Here is a 14,715-nt window from a genome sequence, read left to right on the forward strand (position 1 = left end):
ATATTCTTTACTTCACAGCCTTGCCGCCAAGCAAAATGGGATGTGGCTGCTTTCCAAGCCCCATTAGCAGAGAGCCTTGGACTCCGTTCCCTCCCACTGTCCTGAGCCACCTTCGCCAGGTGACCAGCACTCCCACTCCTGTCACTGCCCTGGCTGCTACTGGGCACACAGCTCAGCTTAAGAACAAGAGGAGAGAAAGAGGAAGGAGGGGAGGGGGACAGAAAGCCTGAAAGACAGAGACATACTGAGGCTCTGTCCTCTCCAACTCCAAGCCTCTTGCCTCTGTTCCCCTCCTTTGCCCTCATATGATTGATTACTCATTACTTGTCATGTTCCTGGAGCCCAGGACTCAAGTCCCCCATCCCCGCACCCCCTGAGCCTGCCACAGGGAGGCACCTGGCAGAGAGCGCCCACCTCCCCAGGGAGGTGAGGACCCTTCCCCTCTAGTTTCCTGGCCACAGCCCTCCTCGCATTCTTCCTCTCCCCTGCGCCTCTTTTCCAGGCGGCACTGAAATCCTTCCTACACACACGCTATTTTTGTACCATCACTCTCTCCTTCCTCTCCCCCTTCCCCCCACATTCACTTACTTCCTGCTTTTCCTTCACCGAGGCCCAGCTCGGACAGAATCGGGGCCCCTATGGCCCCAGCGTACCCCCAACTGGGCCCTCCTTTGGAGCAGGGGCGGGGCCACTTGGGAAGGGGCAAAGGCGGACACCCCGAGGCCCCACCACTCCCCCACTCCTCCGCCGCCTCCAGCCGGTCGGCAGAGGGAAGCGGGGACTGACCGCGGCCGGAGCCAGGAGGCCAGGGAGGCCGGCCGCAACTTCCCCAGTCCACCTTAAGAGGATGCGGTGCCCAGCTCGCGGCGCCGACCGGAGACAAACAAGTTTGCGCTAAGTGGAGTGCGGCTCGGACCCGGGCCGCCCCGGCGCTACCTCCGCGGCCGCCGAGCCCGCGCCGCCACGCAGGTCCGAGTCCGGCGGGCGGTGGGAGGGAGCGGGAGGGGGGCGGGTCGGGGCGGCTGACAGCCGCGCGGGCTTCTGAACTGGGACATTGTTGTAGGCGGAGGCTGGTCTGGTCCCGAACCGAGCGGGGCGCGCCGGCGGCGGGGGCTGGCGGGCCACCTCCCGGGGCGGCCGCGGTGGGCTCGGGCGGGGGTGGGCGCCGGGCCGCGGCGCAGGCGAGGGGCGACCCCGGCCTCCTGGCCGCGCGGTAGACCCCAGCCCTCGCCCCCTCCCCGGGCGCGCTGCAGGCGGGCGCTCGCCGGGAGGGCGCCGGGCGGCGGGAGCCCCGCAGCCCCCGCGCGGGCAGCAGGGAGCAGGGAGGAGGGGGCGGGCGGGCGGGCGGGCGGGAGGGGGCCCGGCTCGGCTGGCGGGGGCCGCGGCCCGGACTGCGGCCGGAGCGAGACCAGCCGCGGGCGCCCGCGGAGTGCGGGCGGGGCAGGTGGGCAGCGGCGGGGGCGGCCGGCGGAGCTGCCCTGGACCCCGGCTCGTGGTCCTCCTCTCCAGCGCGTCTGGCTCTGCGCGCCGCCTCGCGCGCTCCTCTCTCTGCGCCCCCTCCTTTCGCTCCCCCCTCCCCTCGCCTGCCTGTGTCTCTGGCTCTCTGCCTGGCTACCCTGGTCTGCTTCCCTCTCCTGCCGCCTCTCGCCGGCCGCCCCGCTCTCTTTCTCGCGCGCTCGGGGTCTGTCCGTCTCCCGATCTCTCCGGGGAGTGGGGGGCGCTCCTAAAATCGCGGCGGCGGCGGCGGCTCCTGAGCTGCTCCAGGCGCCCATCCCGGGGAGGGGGGAGCCCGGCCGGGAGGGGAGGGGAGGGGAGGGGAGGGCGGGAGGGGAGGAGGGGGGGCTTAGTCATTTCCCCGCTCCAGCCCGCGCTTGCCCGAGCGCGCACTCACGGCCGCTCTCCCTCCTCGCTCCGCAGCCGCGGCCCATGGAGCCCGCCGGCCCGGCCCCCGGCCGCCTCGGGCCGCTGCTCTGCCTGCTGATCGCTGTGTCCTGTACCTGGGCAGGTAAGCACCCCCACCTCTCGTCCCCGCTGCTGGCCCCCTAACTGCGGGCTCCGGCCTCTCAGGCCGCCACTGGGGGCCACGGGGCTGTCAGCAGTAATAGGGGTAGAGATGCCTGTGAGCAGGGCTACAGATTCGAAAACTGAGGCCAAGAGAGGGCCAGCGAGTTGCCCAAGGTCACACAGCCAAGGAGGGAACCCGATTCTCACTGCGTGCCACTGTGCTGGGCACCGGAACAGACCCCGATGAGTTGCTCCCTGCCGGATCCGGAGGGGGAGGCAGGCTGCGGGCAGCCTTCCGAACCAGACACCCCTGGCTTCTCTAAAGCTCTCTGCCTGGACCCATGCTTTCCACAGGTTTGATTTCGGGGTCTGAGAGAAGGGGGTGGGGGGCAGAGGTCCTCCAGGCACTGCCTAGGATGGAATAGAAACAGGCGTTGCAATTAGGGAAGAGTGAGCCGCCCGGCGGGTGCGCAGAGTGAAACGGTGTTGGTGTGTGTATGGGGGAGAGAAGAAGGGAGGCCGTTGTAACCCTGGGGTGAGCTGCTGCGATCAGATCAACAGATCCTGATATGAAAACACGGTGCATGTCCCTGTGGTTGCCAGAGCCTCTCGCTGGATGGCAGTTCTCCTTGCTGCCCGTCCCCCCCCCCCCAACCCCCCTTCCCCAGGCTGCCAGGCAGCTCCCTGCAGTTCTGGGGCTCGGTGGGGCTATTACCTGTGGCTCTGAGCAGGTCTTTTTGTTGGCCTACATCAAACACCTGGCTGCCTGCAGCCCGCAGGCTCTGAAGGCTGGCATGTGTTCGCCAAGGGGTGAGGTCACCATTCGGGAGTCCTGCTTCTTAAAGGGGTTTTGCAAAACCATGGGTCTCCTGGGAGGGTCTGGGGGGGGGGGCAGAGAAATGGCATTGAAGAGTAGGGGTGGGAGACAAGAAACGAGGATCTTAATCTTTGGCTTCTTGGAGCGGTGTTGTCGGCAGAGGGGTCTCTGCACCTCCCTCCCTTGAGGAAAGAGGCAAAGATGAGCTCAGTATCCACCTCCCCCTTTTGCATTTGCCTAGAGACGGGTAACCATCTGAAAGCAGCGAGAAAGGGAGAACTAGCAGAGAGTGGGTGGAGGGAGAAGTGGGGGTAAACAGCCTCTTCTCCCTGCCCTGCAGGTTCTCCTGAACCTGGGGATCCACGTAGGACCCCCCCTCTGCCCCCGCCCCATTCCCGGGTCTTTCTGTTACAGTTGGGTCCTTGCTGGGCGGAAGGAAGCACTGGTATATTTCATTTCTCTCTGGTGAGTGGCATCTCTGATCTGCTCCTTCCTGCCTGAGCCGGTGCATACCCTGCAGAGTCCCAGCCCCTGCCCTGCCACCCTTCCTGGCTTGGAAATGCATGAGCCTCTCTCACAAGCGCTTAATTTTCCTAAAACAGGGAACTGGGCACAAGTTAATGTCTAAATGTGTATTCCAGACCCTCCTCCAGTCAGGACCCAGTGGCTCAGTTTCTGGCAAAAAGCGTGGTAACGTTAGTTAACAAGTGTTCAGATGGACAGCCTACCTTTCCCAGGGCCCTGGCTGGGAACACTACCACCCTTCCTGGGAGAGAATCTCTCCCTTTTGTCTATAAAAACAATCTATAAAAAGGTAAAGATTAGGCCATAAAACTTTCGTTCCAATCCATTCAGCATCAATAGCCTGAAAAAGTGGGAGCAGCAGAGGGGCCAAGATTAACTTTGAAATAAATAAATCTTGGGAGGTGAGAATACATTTCTTGGCGGAGGCTGGTGGGGAAGGGGTGGGGTGTCGCTATCCTAACTGCAGCCTCCCAGCATTCTTCACTCTATGTTCTACAGGGTCCTGGTCACACCCTGGCCCTGGCCTGGCATTCCTCTGGTTTGGCTGCAGGATGGGGCTTCAGGCCCCTCCCTCAGTGGATCTAAGCATGGGATACCACAAAGCAGAACTAGAGGCAGAACAGAAGGGCAGGAAGGTAGAAGGAGGCCGTCGTGCAATTTTCTAAGAAAATGGACTTGTTTGAGGGAGAAACTCAAATGTCAGGCTTCGGAAGGCGGCTCTGGATTGAATGACTACTAGTGTCTCAGGCAGAGCTGTCAGCCTGGGTGGGGTCACGTGACTGCCGTGGCTTCACATGGTCACTGTTTGGAGGGGGCTGGTCACGGGAATGATCTTGCTTGGGGGAGGCAGGGGAAGAAGTTGCTAAAGATTGCTTTCATCACAAACGCTGCCAGAGGGAAATTCTAAAAAGATGCCAGTGAAGTCACCAACCTGTGTTCTGGGAGCCAATGGGAGGCTTGTTTCGTAAAACAACTTCCCGGGGGAGATTCTGAGGCTGGGAGAAGGGCAGGGGACAGGGGCACGGGGACATCTGGGCAGCTTGGTTTTCTAGCAGCAGCAACGGCACGTGACACTGAATCTGCCGACTGCCCGTCTTGGCCCCACCGGGCTGACTTCAAAACGAGCTCCCATTCATTCCTCGCCCTGGCCTGGAGAAGGCAAGGCCAAGTAGGGGCTCGGGTGTAGGGGGCATCTGGGCCCTCTGCTGAAGCTCTGACCTTTTGGTAGAGGGTGGCATGCTGTTGGCTCCTCTGTACTTTCCTAAATGGTGAAATTAATCTCACTTCCTCTTTCACAAGAAGAGAAGGGCGGGGGGCTTTAGCCTGTTGGGCTCAGGCTATCGGAAAGTCCTTGAAGTCGAGTGTTCTTTGGGTAACTTCTGCCCATTAATTATTTATTCCTTTACCAGTCCCGCGAGACGCGGGGTGTGATTCATTCCTTGACTTGTAGTCACTCAGCACGTATGAACTCCTAATGTGAACCATGTGTTGGGAGAAGCGAGGAGACCCAAACGTTCTTTGAATGTTAACTGTATTCCAGGCTGTGTGCTGACTGCCTAATCTGCATAATTTCATCAGTCAGAAAAGACTCAGCTGGCTGTTATTCCCATTTTGCAGATAAGGAAAATAGAGTCTCAAACTGGAAAAGTAACTTGTCCAAGGTAGGGAGCCTGGATTCTGAAGGAAGAAGTTCCCTGATTTAATTAGGATGACTTGGTCCAAGCTGGAGGGAGCAAGAGGAGCCCTCCCCTCCCGGCTCCGATGGAAGTTGGTAGAAAGGTTCCCTCTGGGGCAGAAGTTTTTAACTGAGTCACAGTTGTTTCTCTGAAAATACACTGAGGATGGAAACACTGGCAGCCCCTTGGCCCTCACAAATGACAAGTCACAAGTGGCTCCCGTCAGAGCCCCCCATCTGGGCTGCCGAGCTCTGGAGCCCCCAGAGCTGGAATATTCCTCCTTGCATCTATCTTCCTGGTGCCCTTTGCGGCAGATGGAGAGGGGGTGTGTGAGAGGAAGGCAGTCTAAAAGTGTTGTGCGGATCCCACACTCACTCGCTTGCTGCTTCCAATGGCTCCGTGTGACAGGTTATTTTTTTATTTGTAGTCTTGGTTCCCCCCCACCCCCCTCTTTTTAAATGAGCTCAGATTTCTGGCCTGTCAACACGACTCAGATCATGTCACTCCCCTGCTCAAAACTGTTGAGTGGGTCCAAATTTTCTTTAAAAAAAACAACACAAAAATTGCACCAGGGCCTCCCTCCCATGACAGGCCGCCTTTCTCAGCCACATGTTTGCCAGAGAGCTGACCTATGGGATGCTACAAGGTAGCCAGGCTTGCTCTCTGCGGACCCAAGCTTTCCCGGCTACTCAACCCCCTTAGCACCCAAAAGACCCCGAGAAGTCCCGCGCTTGTCGGATCCCCATTCATAGGAACAAGAGGCGTTTGGTTTGGGTAACACTCGTTAACTTGGCCTCACCCAGTTTGGTGAATGATTTTGTACAAAGCCATGCCCTCAGCTCAACTCTCTCAAATCTGTTCCTTTGCTTATACTGTTCCTGCCGTCAGCGATGCCCTTCCCTGTGTCTCCTTACCTCCCTAGGTCCAAATCTTACTCCTCCTTCACAGCTCAATTTCTGCGCATGGCTTTCTGCTTGTTTCATCATCCTGTGCGTGCACGGTTAACGCTGGCCCCCGGTGGTCCTGCGCGCAGTGATCGGCGAGCCTCTCCGTGTAGACACAGCCAGCCCCGTGCTGAGTCACAGGCTCAGAGCCAGGCCCCTGGGTGTGAATCCAGCAGAACCATCCGCATGGACAACTTACCGAGCTCTGCGTCTCGGTCTCCTCATCTGTAAAACAGAATGAACCGACAGCTCTGTTTCAAGGATTAAGTCCATTACTTCGAGTGAAATGCTGGAAACCATGCCTGGCACGTAGTGAAGTGCTCAGCCAGTGTCGTCATCGTCAGTTTTGTTCTGCTTGGATTTCCTCACCCATGAAAGCAAGCCATGCTCTTGTAAAGCCCCTCGCACAGCCCCTCGCACAGAGCGGCTACTCACAGGACAGCAGAGCTGATAAGGGAGTGAATGTCTTCGGCCGGAGGTTTTCCCCTGTAGCTTTTATGCCGGCAGGGGATGGATAAGTTGAGCAGAAACCCAAGCTGTGTGATTTAATTGTCTGGTGGTGGGACTGAGTGCTGTGGGCATAGCTTGCCTCTAGGTGTCTCTGTCCCTAGCCACAGGTCTGGCATTGTGGGTTCCCAAACATGGGAAACCAGAGGGGGGCCTGAGAGAGTCAGTCCTCTCCTCCAGCACCTGATGGCAGTGGGAGAGAGGAAGGGACTGGCGGGCTCACCCAGCAGATCCGTGGCAAGACGTGGGTGGGACGCCAAGCCCAGCCCCCTGTGGTTCGGGCCAAGGCTTTTTAAAACAGGGGTGTGCGGGAAGTTTCCATCGTTAAAGCTAGAAATCTGACAGGATCCCAAATGCCATGGGAAAGGACTACAGTAAAAATACTGCGAGTCATCTTTTCTGGCCCCTTCCTGGGCTCAACACTTCATGTGTACGATCCCAGGGCCGCTCACAGCACCCTGGGGAGTGCGTGGAGTGACCGTCAGATTTGAACAATGAGGAAACAAGCAACTTGAGGAACAGAGAGGTGGAGCAACTTGCACAAGGCCACACAGTAAGTGGCCAAGTGGAGATGATGACCCAGATCAGCCCAGGCGGTTAACTGGACAGCACTTAACCCTGTTTGACAGGTAGGGGAACTGAGGCCCGGGGGTGCCAGTGTCTTGCTTTCCTGGTTCTCCTTTCATGTTTCTGTCAATCAGTGTGTCCTCCCCGGAGGCGGCAGCTGTTCCCAAGATGTGTTTCCGTCCCCTACTGGAGAAGGAAGCCTCTATTTTCACAGCTGAAATGGCTTTCCTGTTAGCTCGGCCGCCCGTTCCTGGGCAGGTCTTTGTGGGAGCCCTCTGCAAGATGAGTTTTCCCTGCCAGGTGTCCTGCCAGGCCTTCAGTCCACAGAGATGCAAAACAGCTAAGGTGGAAGTCGGAAATGGTAGAAAATTGGATCTTTGTGTCTGTAAGATTTCCTGGCACATCCATTTGGGGGCGAGAGTGTTAGATGGCTGCAGATGAGCGCCAGGAGCTGAAGGCGATCAGGTGGCCGATCAGGATTGGGAGGGAGGTTGGAAGGGGGGGGGCGTGAGCCATGAGCTTCCAGCCGGGTGGAGAGGGTGGGTGCTGATGCCAGGGCCGCTCTCTGGCCCCATTAGTCAAGGGCACGTGTCCTCCAGAAATGGAAGCTCATGGTAGCAGGGGCTGAGCCTTGAATCTGTGTTTTCCTCCTCTTTTTATTTTGGAAAATTTCAAATATGCACAAAATGAGAAGGAATGGGGTAGGGAACCCCAGCTTCCACACTGATCTACTGTTTTTTATTTCACCTGCCCTCACCTGGCAGGGGCTGGGGGGTGGGGGAATATTGTGACGCAATTGCTGGAGATTGGGGATCATTTCATCCATCAGTACTTTGATGTGCACCATTGTCTAGTCCTCAAAATGAGCCCCAAAGCATGGAGTCCTTCCTCCCCATTTTACAGAGAAGGACCCTGAGGCTCCCCAAAGCCAAGCTGGGCTCTTCCCCAGGCCACATAGCCAGTGAGAGTTAAAGCCGGCTCCATGTTTAATCTTCACCACTTGGTTGTCCTTATGGTTGTTTTAATTATAAATATTCAGTCAACGAGTTTTTCTGAGCATCTACTATGTCCCAGGGGTGGCTCTAGGTGCTGGGGATACAACTGCGGACCACACAAGCACAACACTGCTCTCACGGAACTGACATGCTAACGAGGAAATAAAAGCAGACCCAGTAAACGTTCCATGAGGTGGAGACAAGTGCCATGAATCAACTAAAGCAGGAGGGAATGGAAGGTCGAGTGGGGACAGAGGCAGGGCCTCTCTGAGGAGTGGAGGCCTGAATTCAATGGAGCAGCCATGGGGATATCAGGAGAAGAGCGCTCCACACTGAAGGAATAGCACGTGCAGAGGTCCTGAGGCTGGAATGAGCTTGCTATGTTCCAGGAGTAGAAAGGCTGAGAGGCTGGAGTAATGGGAGATGGAGTGGGAGAGTTGGGAGAATTCAGGGCCAGACAAAGTAGAATCTGGTTCATTGAGTACCTGACATTGAACATGTCAGGCCGTGTGATAGGATGGTTACTCTGTAAATGATTTCATTTAGTCCTCATCACAGTTCTGTGAGAAAGGAACTATTATTATACCCATTGGACAGGTAAAGAAACTGAGACTCAGAGAGGTGAAGTGACTTGCCCAAGGTCACACAGCTTATACATGCAGAGCTAGGATTTGAGCCCAGGCCCCTAGATACTGCAGCGTCCTCATCATTGCTTTCCTGCTTCCACTCTGGCCCCTTCAGCCTCTTTACCCATAGGAGCTGAGTGAATCAAATCCTCTTTGTTCCTGCTCCAAACTTTTTAGTAGTTCTCACTGTCCTTAGAATAAAATCAAACTCCTTACTTATGAGGCATAGCATTTTCTGGATCACATCTATCTCGCCATCCTCATCTCGTGTCAGACTCTCTTTCCTCCCTGTGGTGCAGCCACAGCGGCCTTCTTTCTGGTCTTCATATGCACCAACTTCTTTCCTACCCCAGGGCCTTTGCACTTGCTGTTCTCGCCCCTGGAACACCTCCCTGGGCTTTTGCTTCCTTTGTGTTCCAGTTGCAGTCTGATCTCAGAGATGCCACCCCAATATAAAAGAGGTCCCCACCTTATCATGGCTCCGGAGTTGTTTGTTTCCTGGAACCCCTAACTATTTCTATATTTGTTTCATTATTTCAGCCCTGTCTCCCCCTATAGGATATAAGCTGCATGAGAGTAGGGACTATGTCTGTCTTATTCACTGCAAAGTCTCCCAGAACCTTAGCACAGGGGCTGGCAACAGTAGGTGGGTTAATACACATTGGTTGAATGAAGGGAATAGGTGGGTACTGAGATCCCCATTTTAAGGAAGATGCTCAGAGCCACAAGGTCACTAGGCAGTTACCCGGGTCCACAGGCCAAGCTGTGCCCTAACTACTACATAGTCCCTCTGTGGCCAGGCCCAGGGCCAGGAGCACACCACACATCCCTGCCCATCGTGCTGACACAAGGATCCATGAAGTATCAGGAAGCACAAAAATATCACTGTCAGCCTGAATGGGCAGTGTTGGCCAAGAAACCCCAGAATTTGTACTTAAGGTTCTGGCTACACAAAACCACTTGCCCCATGTAGACACCATGACGGAATGAGCAGGCAGAACATGAGGCGTGGCACGGTCTGCTGCCCTCTCGGCCAGGGGTTGGTTTGGCGGGCCCACCCAGGGTCCCCCAAAGGGCCCTTCATGGTATGAGGCCATCTGGTGCTGTGATGAGGATGCAGGTGGAGTCAGGTTGTGACCTTGGCCCAATGGCCGTCCCTACCCGAGCCTCAGTCTTATCCTCTGTGAAATGGGAGTAGTGACAGCCCTGTCTCGCTGGGCCCCCATGGAGGTTTGGTGAGGCCTGTCATGCTCCCGGCAATGTCGGTGTTGGATGCTTGTTAGCCATTATTACTATTACTGTTATTGTTGGGTGATCATCATTTCATGGTTTGGGGCTGAAGGAGCAGATGGAGCCCTCACTCTATCACTTACCAGCCAGGAGACCTGAGACTTACTATGCTGCCCCTCTGGGCCTCAATTTCTCCTTCTGTGAGGCAGAGGCTCAGCGTGGCTGCTCTCCTGCAGGTCCCTTCCACCCTGATGCCCATCTGTCCTTCGTCTTGATGACTCCCCAGAGCCCTTCTCTAACAGGGCAGGCGGTGAAAGGGCACGCGCTTTGGGGCACACACCTGAATATGGATCCAGTATGTGCTGCTTCCTGGCTCTGTGCTCGGGAGCAGGTGTCTTGCCTGCTCTGAGCCTCAGTTCTCCCTCTGTGAAATGGATACACGACCACAGTTTCCTCCTGCATGGGGACTGTTGAGGGTTAAGGGAATTAAGAGCCATGGAAAGTGCTTTCGCGAGCTGCACAAGGCGCTATAAAAGGCATCAGTGGATAGTGTCAGCTTGGGGGAAATCTCGTCCGGAGACTGTCTGCTGCAGGCAGCAGTGTGCTGCAACCTTGGCAAATGCCGTTTAATAGCTGCGTGTCGCTTTTAAGGGGGCCTTTATCTCGGCTGGGAAATGTGTGTGCGTCCTTGGCAGCCTGAGATCCCAAGAGCCTGAGCTGGAGGGGACCCTGTCGCCAGGAGAAGCGCTTGCACAGAGCTTCCATGGCAGACGGTGGGTGTGTTCGAGCACCATCTGTGCCTCTTCCCTGCCTCTCAGGCTCTCAGCTTCCTCACCTGTAGGGAGCGGGTGCTGACAGCAGCACTCGCCTCGCTGGGCTGTGGTGACAGTTAGGTGAGGGAGGGCTCCCCATTATCTGGCCTCATCCACACGCTGTGCCCATGAGAGCCTGGAAAGCATGGCCGGAAGCACCGGGCCGTCTAGAGGAGCAGTTGGGCCTGGAGGTTGGAAGGACGCCACCTGGGCTCTCAGCTTCCCCAGGCCTCAGTTTCTCCCCTGCAAGAGGGAAGCGGGAAGAAGGTCCTTAGGTTGTCAAGGCACTAGGTGCGGTGAATGGTGGGGGTGCGTGTTCGCGCATGCTGCCCCGCCTCCCCTGGCTCCCCGCAAAGGGCAGTTACCGCGCATACATACTGATGGTCGCTCCTTCCTGCTTTGCAAACAGGGCCACGCGGCAAGCAGGTCTCGTCTAAACCAGCAAACACTCCCCGGGCCTCTGGCCTTCCCTGCCCCAGCCGGCCGCCTGGCCAGCAGCCTGCTCTCAGGCCCTGCTCTGAGTGGTCTCTGCACACGCTGGGGCCGAGCTGGTGCTGCCCCAGAGTGAACCCGTAGCTTCTCACCCTGAAGGCTGTGATCATGTGTCATCCCCTTCAGCCTGAAACCCCTGGGCGTGGGAACGGCTGCCCCGCGCTGAGCACTTCCTCTGTGCCAGGCGCCGTGCTGAGGTCTCTGTCCTTATTTCAGCCTAAAGCAACCCTGGTGCTACTACTATGATGGTCATTATCCCCGTTCTACAGATGAGGAACCGGGAGGGGGGGAGGGGTTGGGGCGGGGGGAGGGGTTAAGACCTGTCCTAGGCCTTTTAAATGGCAGAGTTCAAACCAAAACGTGCATCCACCCAATGCCGGCCTGGTGTAAACCTGGAGGGTGCTGCCGGGGACAGAGCCGAACCCTAACTCTCAGGAGGCTTATAAGTACGCCTAGGGGAGGGAGAGGGACACGAACATAGTATGTTGGGTGGTGGGTGGTATGAGACAAATAAAGCAGAGCAAGGGGCATTGAGGGGCAATATTTTATACAGGGCAGCCGGGGAAGGCCTCGGGTAGGCCTGAAGGAGGTGAGGGAGCCAGCTTGTAGCTATAGGGGGTGAGAGTGCCAGGCAGAGGCCGTGGCAAGTGCAAAGGCCCTGAGGTGAGTGGGGAATCTGGCGTGACTGGGAGCAAGGCTGTCGGGTCCTGGTGCCACCGGAGGATTCTGGGTCTCACTCTGAGTGCAGGAGGGCCTACCGAGGGCTCTGAGCAAAGGAAGGCTGTCCCCTGGCGCAGGTTTCGGAGGCTCCTCTGGCTGCCGGAGGAGTGTGCGTTGGAGAGAAGTGAAGTAGAGGCGGAGAGGCCAGTTCAGAAGCTGAAACAATGGCCCAGGTGCGGGATGGGGTGCAGGAGAGGCATAAGGAGAGATGAGGCTTACCAAGCCTTGGAAGTTGAGCTGGCAGGATCTGCTAATAGAGGGACATGCTGGGCAAAGGGGAGCTGAGAAGTGTCCAGTTCTCAGCCTGCTCTTCTGACCACTAACCACCGAGCCTTAGAGGGAGAGGTGGTGGTGCTCCCTTGTTCACAGGTGGGAAAGTGGGGGCTTAGGGAAAAGTAACATTGCAAGCCACCCCCAGAAATGAGACATACTGGTCTCTGGCCCCAGCGCCTAAGCTTTAGACTCTGTTGGTACCTTAAGAGTTTACCTGCTACAGGGAGGCCCTACCAGGGTCTACTCTTCCCCTGCAAGGACTTGGCACAGTGCCAGTCCCTGAGTTGCCTGGAGCGGGGGTGGACGAGAGAGCACCCTGAGCCTGCTGGGCCTGCCCCACCTTATTTGCAAGGCCGAGTGTGACCCCACTTTTGCTGGCTCCAATGCAGGTGGTAGCTTCTGCAATACCTGGGGAGTCTTCGCACAGTGGGTTTATACATTTGTAGCAGTAGACGGCTCCCAATGGTGGCCTGTTGTCCAGATGATATCTGAAGCCATCCTGTAGGGTACCAGGTTAGCCCTGTCTCAGGCTGGCCCTATCCCAGCTTGCTCACAGCCAACAACCATGTGGCAAGGACTCTGCTCGTCCCTGGATTGTCCAGAGCCCTTTTCTCCCCTCTGTACCCTCGCTCATGTGGTTCTGCCCTCCTGGAATGCCTTCCCTTCTCCCTAGCCTCTGCCAGCCTTCAAGACCTAGCTCAGGGGCCACCACCTCCAGGAAGCCATCCCAGATAACACCCCTCTTCCAAGACACCTTCCCCCACACCTCTTCTTACTCACTGATCACCCTGCACATGGCATTGCCCATGTCTAGGGCTCAACCCCACACGGGCAGGGACCTGTCTTACCCAGCTGTGTCCTGGGGCATCCAGGACAGGGGCTGGCAGCAGAGTGAGCTTTGGGGGCATGAATGAGTCAGTCTGAGTCCAGAGAAAAATCAATGACTAGCCACAGCTGCCGGAGCCCTGGTCAACCTGCTCAGATCCTGAGCTCCCTTGGGAACTGCAGAGTCCACAGCCATCGACCCTCGCAGCCCTGCCCCCGCCTCTCCCACCCTCCCAACCACCATGAGTCAGCCCAGAGACTATGGCCCCCGCCCAGAGCCGTGAGCTCCAGGCTGGCCTCTTCACTGCCGTGCCCCGTGGCCACACGTAGTAAGTAGGTGTCAGTAGAGGTTTGAGCCTCCTCTCAAGGGCGAGACCCTGTGCCAGGAGCCACGCAGGACCTTGCCCACCAGATAGACTTGAATGAAGCGTCTCTCCCACCCTCGTCCTCCCTCTACTTGTGCCTGGAAACTCCCACGTGCCAGGCACGTTCACAGCTGGGCACATGGACACACCACGTGTATACACACAGTGGGACCCCCCCCCCACACTGTGGTCCCTGCTCCCCTGCACTGTGTCAGCACACACGTCTCACATCACACTCGCGTGTACACCGCCCCTGTTGCACACGTAGTCTCCCTGCACACACACCCTCCACACATACACATCCCACTCACATGCATGTCTCTCCTGCCTTCCCCTCCCTGCAGGCGCATTCAGACGCCCTGCCACCCTCACACCCCGCCCAGGCATCTGCTCACACCCTCAGGCTCAGACACACCCTCTCGTGCCACCCACATGCTCACACACTCCCACGCCAGCCAGGATTCAGATACCTGTGCACACAGTTCACACCCCTCCTGCCCCTGTGGCTGGCCCCCATTCAGACACTCCGAGCTATTCCGTCGCACATCCCCGCACACATGCATCATCTCTGCACACGCTCACCTGTGTACACGCCCCCCATGCATAGTGTGTGAGTGCTTGCACTTGGCACCCTCAGGCACATGTGTGTACACGCCCACATCTGCTCCCTTTCCCTCCCATGTGCGTACTCAGCCACACTCCTGCACTGCACACTCACCGCCATCGGATCATAACCCAGAAGACGCTGTGGGGGCGCCTGAGGAGGCGCTGCTGTGCTCGTGGGCTGATAAACCAGCAGCTCCCCCCACATACACACCCCTCCCCCGCTGTAATGATCATGACTGTAGTCAGGGAAGGGGTGCCACGCTTCCCCGCCGTGAGGCTGAGCGGGGCGGGTGGGTGTCATTTGAACCATCTGTGGAGGCTGAGCCACAGGCACAGCAGAGCTCCCGCCACAGCTCTGGGCCCAGGGCTTCTCAAGTTTTCGGAAACCTGGTGGGTGGCCCCCATCCAGTTCTGAGGCCCCTACCGGGAGAGGCAGTGAGCACTGGTCTGGGAAAGGCTGGCTCTGGTCAAACGTGTGCTTCAGCCTTGTTCTCTGTGCCTCGTGCGACAGGCGTCTGCAGGAATCACGTCCAGGGATCACAGGGGCCCTGTTTCTTTCCAGCAAGGTTCAGTTCTCAGTTGATTTGTTTTTCCATCAGAAAAGCACCCATGCTTATTTTTCCACTCCTAATGAACATCGTTTTCATTGTTTCTTAATCTCAAAAGCCAGGCGTGAACACACAAAAAAACATACCCAGGCCTGCTGGTCCGTCCTCAGCCCCCATCTGGCT

General features: G+C 57.4%; 1 protein-coding gene across 3 annotated transcripts in view; it reads left to right on the forward strand.

The window, feature by feature from the left end:
• Positions 1-634: 634 nt before the first annotated feature.
• SIRPA (signal regulatory protein alpha) overlaps positions 635-14,715 on the forward strand; it is a 43,714-nt gene continuing 29,633 nt past the window's right edge. Inside the window, exons 1-2 of one of the 3 annotated variants that reach the window (XM_036321814.1) lie at positions 635-969; positions 1,918-2,005. In XM_036321814.1, the coding sequence (XP_036177707.1) occupies positions 1,927-2,005 (79 nt within the window). In that variant the 5' untranslated portion in view covers positions 635-969; positions 1,918-1,926. Of the gene's footprint in view, positions 970-1,374; positions 1,445-1,556; positions 1,682-1,917; positions 2,006-14,715 lie in introns of those variants that run through there. The other 2 variants (XM_036321816.1, XM_036321815.1) reach the window with 2 other exon arrangements.

This window comes from Myotis myotis, unplaced genomic scaffold (genome assembly GCF_014108235.1).
Source record: "Myotis myotis isolate mMyoMyo1 unplaced genomic scaffold, mMyoMyo1.p scaffold_m19_p_9, whole genome shotgun sequence".
Taxonomy (NCBI): Eukaryota; Metazoa; Chordata; class Mammalia; order Chiroptera; family Vespertilionidae; genus Myotis; species Myotis myotis.